Below are 13,032 nucleotides of genomic sequence, written 5' to 3'. Positions count from 1 at the left end.
GTGTGTGTGTGTGTGTGTGTGTGTGTGTGTGTGTGTGTGTGAAAGGCGCTCGCTCTAAACGCGGACATGGGTGTTCCTATCTCCACACATTTCCACCTATGTCTTTCTTCCTGCTAGTTCTACTCGGACATGAATCATCTCTCCGACGATCATCGCGACCTTTGCGGCCTTTTTCGCTCCACTTGCCAGAAGTTCGGAAGCCGACCAGCCTTCACTTTCACGCGGGTGACTGACTATTAAAAGGCAGTAATGGTTGACGGTAGGAGCGCACGGCGGACACCTCCTTCTTCCTCCCCGTCATCTTGTCCTGCGTGTTGGAAACAAGTTTAAGCGCTGTCGACCATGACGACTGCTGTTCGGAGTTTTTAAATCCGACCCCAAAAAAAGTGAATTAATGAGCAACCAGGAGCTCGGAGCCAAGATGGCATCGAAGGAGCGGCTGTACGAGCTGTGGATGTTGTACTACACCAAGGTGAGTGGCACCTGTGCCATTTATTACGAGATGTGGATGTTGTACTATAGGTGAGTGGCACCTGTGCCATTTATTACGATATGTGGTTGTTGTACTATAGGTGAGTGGCATCTGTGCCATTTATTACGAGCTGTGGTTGTTGTACTATGGATGAGTGGCACCTGCGCCATTTATTCAACATACACGCACACAGGTGATCCACTTCGACTTCACACTCGGTTATAAGCGGAAGTAGCTCCACTTCCTCATTTCATACATGAAAACATCTCACATCAGTGATACTCTTAATCAGTTTAAAGTAGAAAAAAAGAAAAGAAAGGATGTGAGGAGCAGGTTCACCCGGTATGTTTAATTGTGTACCAGTAACGCAGGTGGAACTTCACTACGGGGCCACTTCCTGCTTCTTGTAGCCCCGCCCCAGAAAGTCACGTGAATTGGAAGGTATTTTGAAATGCGTTATTACCTGTGGTAACGAATAAGTCACGCTCTAATTTGTAAGGTAAAACACACAAATATTGCTTGGAACGAAATTGAAATAAATGAATGTGTCTGCCAATATGAAGCATTGTATACTATATGCAATATTAAATACTTCTGTAGTTTGATTACTTAATAATAGATTAAATACTTCTCTTGTCAACACTGGACTTTAAGACAACATGTTTTCATGGAGGATTTCTATCCATCCATCTATCTATCTGTCTATCTATCTATCTATCTATCTATCTATCTATCTATCTATCCATACATCCACACATTTTCTACTGTTTGTCCCATGTGGGGTTGCGGGAGGGCGCTGGAGCCTTTCTCAGCTGCATTCGGGCGGAAGGCAGTGTACACTCTGCTATCTATCTATCTATCTATATATCTATCTATCTATCTATCTGTCTGTCTGTCTATCCATCCATCCATCCATCCATCCATCCATCCATCTATCTATCTATCTATCTATCTATCTATCTATCTATCTATCTATCTATCTATCTATCTATCTATCTATCTATCTATCTATCTATCTATCTATCTATCTATCTATCTATCGCTTCATCCATCAATCTATTTTCTACCGCTTGTCCCTTTTGGGGTCGCTGGAGCCTATCTCAGCTGTATTTGGGCGGAAGGCGGTGCACACCCTGGACAAGTCGCTACCTCATCGCAGTCTATCTATCTATCTATCTATCTATCTATCTATCTATCTGTCTGTCTGGCTGTCTATAGCTTCATTTTTTATGAATTGATTAACGTGGACCCCGACTTAAATAAGTTGAAAAACTTATTCGGGTGTTACCATTTAGTGGTCAATTGTACGGAATATGCACTGTACTGTGCAATCTACTAATAAAAGTTTCAATCCAACTATCAATGCTGCTTCAGATACAAATCAGGAAGGTAATATACACTCACAATACTTGATTTATTTTGTTAAAAGCAAATGGGACCAAAAAGTGTTTAATAACAACTTTATCAAATCTTTTTTGGACACTTTTATCATATCATAATTAAAGTTAAAGTTAAGTTAAAGTACCAATGAGAGTCACATATACTCTAGGTGTGGAGAAATTGCTTTTGACCCATCCCCTTGTTCACCCCCTGGGAGGTGAGGGGAGCGCCCCGGAATAATTTTTGGTGATTTAATCCCCAATTCCTACCCTTGATGCTGAGTGCTAAGCAGGGAGGCAATGGGTCCCATTTTAATATTCTTTGGTATGACATCATGACAGTGTTTTTCAACCTTTTTGAAGCCAAAGTACGTTTTTTTTCATTGAAAAAATCCCGATGCACACCACCAGCAGGAAACATAAAAAAATAAAACTCAGCAGCCGATATTGACAATAAAAAGTTGTTCTCGCAATTGTTGGATATGAATACAAACCATAACCAAGCATGCATTACGATAGCTCTTCTCTCAAAGTAGGTGGGCTTTCATGACCTGTCACATCACGCTATGACTTATTTTGAGTTTTTTTGCAGTTTTCCTGGGTGCAGTGTTTTAGTTCTTGTCTTGCTCTCCTATTTTGTTGTTGATTGTCATGTCATGTACGGATGTACTTTGTGGACGCCGTCTGCTGCTCCACACGCTGTAAGTCTTTGCTGTCGTCCAGCATTCTGTTTTTGTTTACTTTGCAGCAAGTTAAGTTTTAGCTTCGTTTAGCATAGCCATCCCTAAATTTCAAGGCGTTTTCTTAGCGGCACACACCTTTTGTTTATTTTTAGTTTAAGCATTAGATACCTTTTGAGCTATACGCTGTCTCCCGCTGTCGTCTGCATATTGTGATCACGACAAACCATGTTCCGGACATCTACAAAGCAATTAGCTACCTGCTGCCATCTACAGATATGGAAGAGAATTAGACGGTTACTTTGCCGAGCTCTAGACAGCACAGACACTCAACAACAGCACATTTGCGGATTATATTAACTGGTTTGCAAAAAATAATTTTAACCCGATTAGGTGAAATTACATAATCTCCCACGGCACACCAGAGAATATCTCACAGTACATGAGTGTGCCGCGGCACAGTGGTTGAAAAATAATGCATTATGAGAACGTCTTTATGAAAGCAAATAACTCCTTTCTTTTTCCTGTTATTGTAATGTGCAACCAAAATCAACAATGATTAGAGCTGGACATATGAATTTAAGTTAAAAAAAAAGAGAAAAAAAAATTCTAAAGTATTTATGCCTCACCTGGTGTATAGTTCACCGCACGTCACTGAAACACATAATAATAATAATTATGTTCAGATATTTGTACAGGTGCATCTCAATAATTATGACTATCTTTGAAAAGTTTATTCCAGTTGCTCACTTATCTATAACATATTTTATTTTGTATTGGGACTAGTGTTACAATAGTGCATATTCTCTGTATATATATCAGGGCTGTCAAATTATACTTTTTAAAAATCTGATTATTCACATCTTGGAATTTGGACTAATGATGATTACTCACTGCATAATTAAAATATATTACTCACTGCATAATTGAAATCTGCTTAAGAAAAGACCCCAATATTTTTACACAAATGTAAATTTTATTGTCAGAATGTCATCCAGGAACATTTTTAAATGTTTCACTTGAATGCATGTCATTTATTTGCGTAAATCTTGATAATAGTTTTATCTAAAGTTTTTTTCAAGCTGTATCTTTGGGGTGAAATTTACAAGCGAGTACACCAGTCGAAGTCTCCTCACTCCTTTTTTTACTGACACATGAGGGTATCGCGGTTAAGATAAAAGAGCTTGTATGGTCAAAATAAATTGCATGATTAATTGAAGTGTGTTCATGATTAATGCAATAATTTTTTTGTCATTAATTAAGTGAGTTAACTCATTAATTTTGCTCTGTATATCATATCTGTATAATATATATATATATATATATATATATATATATATATATATATATATATATATATCTATCTATCTATATATATAATCTATCAGTGACGTGCAGTCAGGGGAGGCAGGTGAGGCGGGGCCTCACGTGCCATCATGGAAAGAAAAAAAATGTAAAAAGAAAAAAAAAATAATTAAATTGTTATATGTATCCAGTGATTATACTATGAAGTTATTTTCCATTTACTTCACCAGTTTGAGATTATTTTTATTCAAAATCGCTTAATTTTCACATTTGCCGTTCAAATACTGAGAAGAGACTTGCGGTGAAACAGCAGCCAGTTGAGCCTCACCATGGATTGCGCAATGACTTGGTTAACTGCTGGCCTGCTGTGCAGTGACACCGTATTGCTATATGAACTATATTATACATTTCCATAGTTTAGTTAGATGAGGTATATAATGTACAGTGTATTTTGTCAACAACTGTATGTGTGTAACATATTTGTTGTGTTGAGCAATCATAAAACGGCTGCGAAGACGCACTGGGTGAGGCTCGTAGTAATCCCGCCTCCTGGTTGTAGAGGGCGCTAGTGATCCCAGAGATCATTCTTGCGACTACTCGGATGCAGAAGAAGTGACAACAAGCAGCAACAGTTAGCAGCCATTGTTTATTTTTTCCTCTCGCCTGGCATTTTAACATGGAGAATTACATATCTAAAATAAAACAGTTTTCTAAAGTCGACTTTCAATCAAAGCAGGAGGTCATAATTAAAGGAAGACCAACGCCGGAGCTAAAAGGTTTGCTTCAGACAGGGATCTCCATCGAGACAGAGAGACTTTTAAAACTGAAGAAAGATAAGGAAGACTTCTATAAACAAGTCATCGATGCTTTTGTTCAAAAGGAGTGGCGCATGGACTTCATTTACAAGTAAAGGTAAGACCATAATAACGTTTTTTTTATTAAATGTGCTTTTTTGTGTGCTACAGTTTGTATGTGTAAAGTTAAGTTAAAGTAGCAATGATTGTCACACACACTAGTTGTGGTGAAATTAGTCCTCTGCGTTTGACCCATTCCCTTGTTCACCCCCTGGGAGGTGAGGGGAGCAGTGGGCAGCATTGGCACCGCGCCCGGGAATCATTTTTGGTGATTTAACCCACAATTCCAACCCTTGATGCTGAGTGCCAAGCAGGGAAAAATGCTGGTATGAGCTTTTAAACATAACCCGTTAACTGCTGCCAATCAAATTGTGAATAAGATACTCTTTAGGGTTCATATGTTTGTAAATCGTCCTGCGATGAGATGGAGACTTGTCCAGGGTGTACCCCGCCTTTCGCCCGATTGTAGCTGAGATAGGCACCAGTGCCCCCTGTGACCCCAAAGGGAATAAGCGGTAGAAAATAGATGGATGTTTGTAAATCTGACTGTGATGAAGTCAGTGCCTCACCAGCCATGAAACTCACAGCACGTCACTGATATATATATATATATATATATATATATATATATATATATATATATATATATATATATATCAGTGGTTCTTAACCTTGTCGGAGGTACCGAACCCCACCAGATTTATATGCGAATTCACCGAACCCATCCGTAATCATAAAATGATATTATTATATTGAAGAAATACTAATAAAGGTATATTTTAGAAACTGAAAGTTACAGGAATGTACACATGACCCCATGTTGACATCTCATTGTGCAACATGTGAATGTTTTAGTGGGAACTGAATGCGATATCTGAAAGGGGTACACATTATTTCCGAAGCAGGACCCCCCACCCAGACATATAATATTCGTACACAGCTCATGAAAAACAATATTTTATATTAATTTTAAGTGGGCCAAAACACTTATATTACAAAATAATATCATGTAAATGACTGCTGTCATTTGATTATAATAATAAAACATTGAACTTGTTATTTAGTCGGGTTTGGGACAGGTGTGCTGCAGGTGTGACCACGGTACATGTGCACGTCTGACGTGGCCCACATGTGCTCCACTCAAGGAGTTTTTGCGTTTGCTCACACATATGGAAAATTAGAGGGAACATTTTCGGGGGGTATCCCTAATACGCCGAGAGGGACAAGTTTTTAGCTCTGCCGAACTCCTGAAGCCGACTCACCGAACCCCTAGGGTTCGATCGAACCCAGGTTAAGAACCACTTATATATATATATATATATATATATATATATATATATATATATATATATATATATATATATATATATATATATATATATGTGTATATATATATATATATATATATATATATATATATATATGTATATATATATAATATGTATGGACAAGCCACCACCTCATCGCAGTATATATATATATATATATATATATATATATATATATATATATGTATATATATACAGATATATATATATATATATATATATATATATATATATATATATATATATTTATATATATATATATATATATATATATATATTAGGGGTGGGCAAATTAATGCGTTAATTACGAGTTAACTCATCAATCTATTAACGCCGACAATTATTTTATCGCACATTTGCGTATGTTGTTTACATGCTTTTATTTTGTTAACGCCTTTTCTTAACAAGATGGCGTCGCCCGGACGGGCTTCGGCGTTGAGGGGTTCTTGGTAAAGATGGAACATTTGGCAAAAATACCGGACAATTCAGCAAATTTCATGGCTGGCTTACAGCGTGGTCACTCCGGGATCACTTACGACCGCCAGACAATTCTGAATGTGGATAGATCGGGCCGTTTTGGACTGAATGATGCGTGCTTGCTAGACCGGCTAGCTAGCATGGGAATACTGTGCCGGCTACATCCAGCGGCCTGAATAATGCAGACGAGGAGTGTTGGCTGAGTTCTTAACGTTTGCTTTCAGAGCGTGCATGTCACAACATACAAGATTCCGTCGTGGCGACACAACCTATGCGCGTCACTCCTGTTGCATGCTGGGTAGGGTATTTTTTTTTTCCCTGGCTCATAACATCACAATATAGTACCATGTATATGATGCGTTCAGTTTATCAAAGCACCAAGCAAACAATCGGAAAATTCCCATCATATCAATTCCTAGATATGGTCATAATTATTTTAAGTGCACTACGCAGAATAAACACAACTTTATTGATATTGCTACTACGGATAATTTGATCAAAAATTCCCTACAACAGCCCACTACCTATAATATAGGTTTTTTAAACATAAGATCCCTGATAAAAAAAATGTTTCTGCTGTTACCTCAGAAATTGCCTGTTCAGATGTTATGATTGTGGCTCAGAGATGTGTATGTAGATTATATTTATTTTCCATAACAAACAGGATAACTTAAATACCCTGGCAGTGGCAACAAGCTTAAATGTGTGTATTTACATTTTTTGAGTTGATTTTCATAAAATATGCTATTTAACTGCTACTGTTTAACAAGGACTGATTTAAATTGTGTTTGCACAACAAATGTTTTGGCGCTTTTGTTCATGTGGGAGAATATTCCAATAAAGGTGCACTACACACTACTTTTGAATTCATTATTGGGCTTTGTGTATACAATGCAGTTAATCGCGATTAATCAGAGAAATAGTGCGATTAACTTCGATTAAAATTTTCAATCGTTGCCCAGCCCTAATATATATATATATATATATATACACAGTTATATATATATATATATATACACAGATATATATATATATATATATATATATATATACAGATATATATATCTATATATATACAGATATAATATACAGGGCAAAATTATATATATATATATATATATATATATATATATATATATATCCCATAGTTATATCTTTTTTTGAGCGATTGTGTTGCATGTTTTGACTTTTTTGATTATTTTCTATTGATGTTTTTATTAAAAAGTGACAGCCATATATAACTGGCAGGAAGCAAACGCAATACAGTTAGACCACTTTCAATAAATTTCTGCAAAGTAGGATTATTATTAATAAATCAAATACTTTCATAGTTGGAGCATAAACAACTGTTTATGACCTTTTAAATATTTTTTTACACCTATCAGAGCTCTCTAAACTCATTTCACCCAATATAGTAGTGTTGCGTGTTTTTTACTGGACATTACAGTACTCACGGGTAGGCCAGAATAGCAAGCTGCAACAAGCTGTAGCATCCTTTTTTTTCTTTTTTTTTTGTAGCATCCTGAGAGCGGTGGCTAGCTATTGCAGCTAAAGCATGTCCATGCATAGTGTGGAGCCGCTTCTGCGTTACTAATGCTCTCCTCCATGGTGGCTAAATGAACTACATATCTAAGTATCATAATCATAGTTAAACATGCGACACACAAGGCAAGAGAGAGCAGCTGGAGTCAAGAAGTGATACTAACGTCTAAAATGTTCAATCGAAAGTAGCGAAAAAACAGAGTGAGGACCTGATCTACATCCGTAGAAGAAAGGTTTCTCTGTCCATCTGTCTTTTTTTACAGCCATATGTTTAATTACGCCAATTTGTGCGTAGATTTCATCCATCCATCCATTCTCTACCGCTTATTCCCTTCGGGGTCACGGTGCTGGTGCCTATCTCAGCTACAATCGGGCGGAAGGCGCTGTACACCCTGGACAAGTCTCCACCTCATCACAGGGCCAACAGAGATAGACAGACAACATTCACACTCACATTCACACACTAGGGCCAATTTAGTGTTGCCAATCAACCTATCCCCAGGTGCATGTCTTTGGAGGTGGGAGGAAGCCACACAGTCACGGGGAGAACATGCAAACTCCACACAGAACATGCAAACTCCACACAGAAAGATCCCGAGTGTAGGATCAAACCCAGGATCTTCGTATTGTGCGGCAGACGCACCAACCCCTCTTCCACCGCGCTATATACATACACACAACATATACACACACATATATATTTGAGGTGGGGGAAATAATAGCTTTTTAAATGCATTGCAATTCAGACATGGACGATTATAAGCATTTTAAGTCCAATGCGGGCCCCCAGTCAAAAAATGTGGACACCCCTGGCCAAGATACATTAATAGACGTCGCCACAAATATGAATATGAAGCATTGTGGCCTTTCCTCAGTCTTTTTACTTGTTTAAATCAAAAGAAGCGTGTCGGCAAAGTATCCACTGCAAGTAGAAATGTGTGTACCCGGTACGTACAGCATTAAGTTGACGTGAGGCCATGCACATTTCCACATTCAGTTCACTCTTTATACATATTAAGTTTACCGGGAAAAAAGGGTGTATGCCAGGTTTTTGTAAATACACATGCTTAATAGATGAGACCCCAGGTACGTATGAAGGTAGCTCGATACAAATAAATGAATGTATGTTATGTAATGTATGTAATTTCTAAGTTAATGTCTCACTGACAGTATAATTCAAAATCAGTCACAAACTGTCCGTTAGCAGTGAAACTGAAAACATTTGAGAGTTGGATGAGATTCAGGTAAATTCTGGATTCTGTCAATGCTTTGACAGCAACATGACATAATATTCTATATATGTCAGTGAGAGAAGGTAACTTACTGTAGTTCACTAGTGCTTTGAGATGTTTACACCACAATTATTTATAAATGTAGTCCACATCCTACAATCATATGAAAGGGAGATTCAAACCACAACTGAACTATTGAAACAAGTCTACATGTTTGAGAGATGTAAGGCATGGCCTACAGTTGTATTAATAAAGGCAGAATTATTGATGCAACTAATGTGTTGTATGTCATTGCATAACGTTTCAGCCTTGTGTGCATATGTTGCCTATTTTGTTTGGCATTCATTTGAGAGCATCATTGCAGTTTGTGAAGGCAATCAACTTATTTTACATTCATAACATGTATTCTCTTGATGGGAAATTACAAATTGGCTCGGGGTAGTATTACTATTTAATGTATTGGCAATTAGCTTCCATGCCTGAGGACAGAGAGAACAAGATGAGACGTTCTCACCCAGTTTTGACTAAGTGGGGCAAGCTTGTCTTATCATAGCAGATCTATCTGCAGTGCTGCTGTCTTGTCAAGGACGATGTTAAGTCATACACGAGGACATTTCTCTTGCAGACCTGTCGAATTTCGACTTAATCGTCTATGCCTGATAGGGTGCTAAAGCAAAATACAGAACGTTTACCAAAATCTTTGTGGCCACTTCAGTTCATTTGCATGTGTGCTTACAAAAGAGTGGTTGTTTCTCAATCTGGCTAGTTTGGAGCTCCGTCGATTACTTTCTTTAATTTATTATTTTTTTTAGCAGGATTTCATAAAAATTAAATCTGGGATTAACTCAAGATTTAGGGAATACGTACAAGAAACGGCACTTTTGTTTCCCACCCATTAAGTATCTTATCCAGATTAAACAAGTTTTAATCTATTTCAAAGCAAGCCATGAGAAACAAATCACTTATTAATAAAACATAACAAACAAAATGCACAGCCTGTTCTTACATGCAAAGTGCGAACATTAGTAGACACTATACAGTAGGGTTTGCAATGTTTAAATAAGCAAAGTAATTTTTGTTTAAGTGTTAAGAGCTAAATGTTGTCCTCTAACTTGTGCCGGTCCCTGTGCCGGGAAAGGCCGGTGTGTGTATCAAAAGTGAAATTGGTGAATTACTGTAAGTTGAGAACAATTAGTTCTGCCTCATACTGCACCATGAGATCAAGAGTAACCAATAATAATGCAAGGCCACATAAATAGGAACTAGAAACGTCAGGCTCCTATACCTGTCTCCAGCCACCATACACAAGCATTTTTACAAATAAAGCCCCCCTTTTCAATAGATGCCTCACCTCAGATAACGCCTGGTACTCTGCAGTGTTTGTAAACAAACACCCCTGGCCCATGTTTAAACAAATACTGCATGTATGAGGGTTTACAATTAGGATTGTTTGGCCTGAAGTGAGGTCTGCACAGGACTTAGTGTCATTTAAGTTCTACATTTTCATCAGGCATCCATGCTCAACTCTCTCTGGAAGCAGAATCTGCTCGTGTGCAAATGATGCCGGCAGTTTTAATTGGGTCCAGGTTTAATCTTTATAGCCAGCAAGGTGAAAGGCAAGCAGAAGAGAGAACAATTATACCCCTGAAGACTTGCAAAGTCTTTGTGTGCTCTCTGTGTCCGAACACATGCTGCTCCATAGCTACAGAGAGCTTGTGAATGGGGCAGATTACCTAAAACAAATTGATTACAAGACCTGAGCTCCTCTGAAAGGGCTTTTTGTTTGTCAGTAAACGCGCCTTTTGACCTGAAACCCTGTTTTAGTTGCCACACACACACGCACGCACGCACGCACGCACGCACACACACACACACACACACACACACACACACACACACACACACACACACACACACACACACACACGTTCTTGTATTTTTTATCTTCTTGAGACCTCAGAAAAATGCCTAGATATATAAAGATTTGTATTTACAACATTGTTAATATAGACATACTATGCAAACATAAAAAAGCTTGTTGTGAAAATAGAGTTGGAATTTAACAAGGAAAAGGTCACAATTTCACAAGAAAAACTTAGAATTTTGGCAGTATTTTAATAAAAGTCGTAATTTTACTCAAAGCAAGTCAAACAAGGAAAACTGAACATTTGTGCAATATTATGATAAAAGTTGGAATTTTACTCAATAGCAGTCGCAATTTTACAAGAAAAAGCTTAAAATGTTGGTAATTTCATGAAAAGAGTCATAATTTTACAAAAGTCACAATTTCATAAGAAAACTTTAAAATTTGGGAAATATTACAATAATAATTGGAATTTTACTCAAAAAATGTCACTATTTTACAAGAACAGCAAAAGAGTTGGCAATATTGTGATACAAGTCAGAAATGTACATGATAAATGTCACCTTTATGCATTAAAAAGTAATAATTTTACATAAAAAATAATTAATTTAAGAGAAAATATTGCAATACGACAGAAACAAAAAGAATATGAGAAAAACACACATTGTGAGAAAAAGACTGCTATTACCTTATTGTTATTATTTATTTGTTTCGTTTGTAATTTATTTTTAATCTTCATTATTTACTTCAAGTTATTACAGTATGTCCCTATATACTACATATTTATTTCATTTTTTTTGTATTAATTTTCTGCCTAGGGGGCGCATTTGATTTTTTACACACACTTGTTATTTTTTTATGTTGACCAGAGGGGGAGCATATTTAAAACCGACACACAGTCAATTTGAAAAATCCCTCCTTTTCGGGACCACCCTAATTTTGATAGATTTCACCACCAGGGGTGCAAATGAGACATTCTCTATTAGATGCAATGGTTTTCCATAATGGGACCATGATTTTGGTCTTAACTTGTTCACTGGTTGTCATATGGAAGGTACTTTTCCTTGTTGATGTCTCAGGAAGGATAGAAATACAAGAACAAACACACACACACACACACACACACACACACTGGATCTCACTTCAAAACGTTGCAACACCATCCCACTATAGATGGCCTCTGTTGTTGCCTGTAATCCTCCAATTCAAACTGGAAATAATGAAAACACAGTATGGTGTACTTACCGTATAAACAACCCTTATCCTGCATTATTTGCAAGTGGAAAAAGTTGCTCGGTCTTACATGTGATGAAGGAAATTGGCTTCTTCTGATTGTGCAACACCTTACACACCCCAGACAAAACTTAAAACCAGCTTCACTTCATGGATGATGGGAGACCCCCAATAAATACACTATTAAGCATATCCTTTAAATAATAAACATGCTTTGCGTTGCATTTTTTACATGCTTCTAAAGTGAGACTTTCATTTTCTAACTGAGCCTCAAATTATTTTTTTAAGAGGTACCTATGATGATTTTAACACACTTCTTTGTGGTCGAGATTATATTTATTGTATACGTTTTCCTTTAATTTTGCCCAAATTTTGCTCCACAGTCACACTTCTAACTCAGTTTGTAAACTGTGTGGAGGCGCTCCCAGATGCAAATGAAACCATGCCCCACCCTCTACATAATATATAAATATATTTAGGGAAAATTTACAATGGCTATATATATTTAAGACGAACATCACCCCTATGACTTTTCCTGACAAAGTCGAAAATAAACTTCATAAACATTGTATTGATTCACCCGGTCATATTAGGTACACTTGCAGACTCTGATTGATACAGATTTGGGAGCTGGATAAAAAAATGCTTTTACCAGGACTTATGTCA

The 13,032-nt window shown here is 37.1% G+C and overlaps 1 protein-coding gene across 3 annotated transcripts in view; it reads left to right on the top strand.

Annotated features, from left to right (window-relative positions):
• The window catches only part of nbeal2 (neurobeachin-like 2), a 146,985-nt gene continuing 133,953 nt past the window's right edge, over positions 1-13,032 (top strand). For 2 of the 3 annotated variants that reach the window (XM_061915774.1, XM_061915772.1), the window contains exon 1: positions 3-472. In XM_061915774.1, coding sequence (XP_061771758.1) covers positions 395-472 — 78 coding nt within the window. In that variant the 5' untranslated portion in view covers positions 3-394. Of the gene's footprint in view, positions 473-13,032 lie in introns of all 3 variants that reach the window. The other variant, XM_061915773.1, reaches the window with a different exon arrangement.

The sequence above is a fragment of the Nerophis ophidion genome, linkage group LG11 (assembly GCF_033978795.1).
Source record: "Nerophis ophidion isolate RoL-2023_Sa linkage group LG11, RoL_Noph_v1.0, whole genome shotgun sequence".
Lineage (NCBI taxonomy): Eukaryota > Metazoa > Chordata > Actinopteri > Syngnathiformes > Syngnathidae > Nerophis > Nerophis ophidion.
Note: the sequence above shows the minus strand (reverse complement) of the source record. Positions and strands in the feature narration are given on the sequence as shown.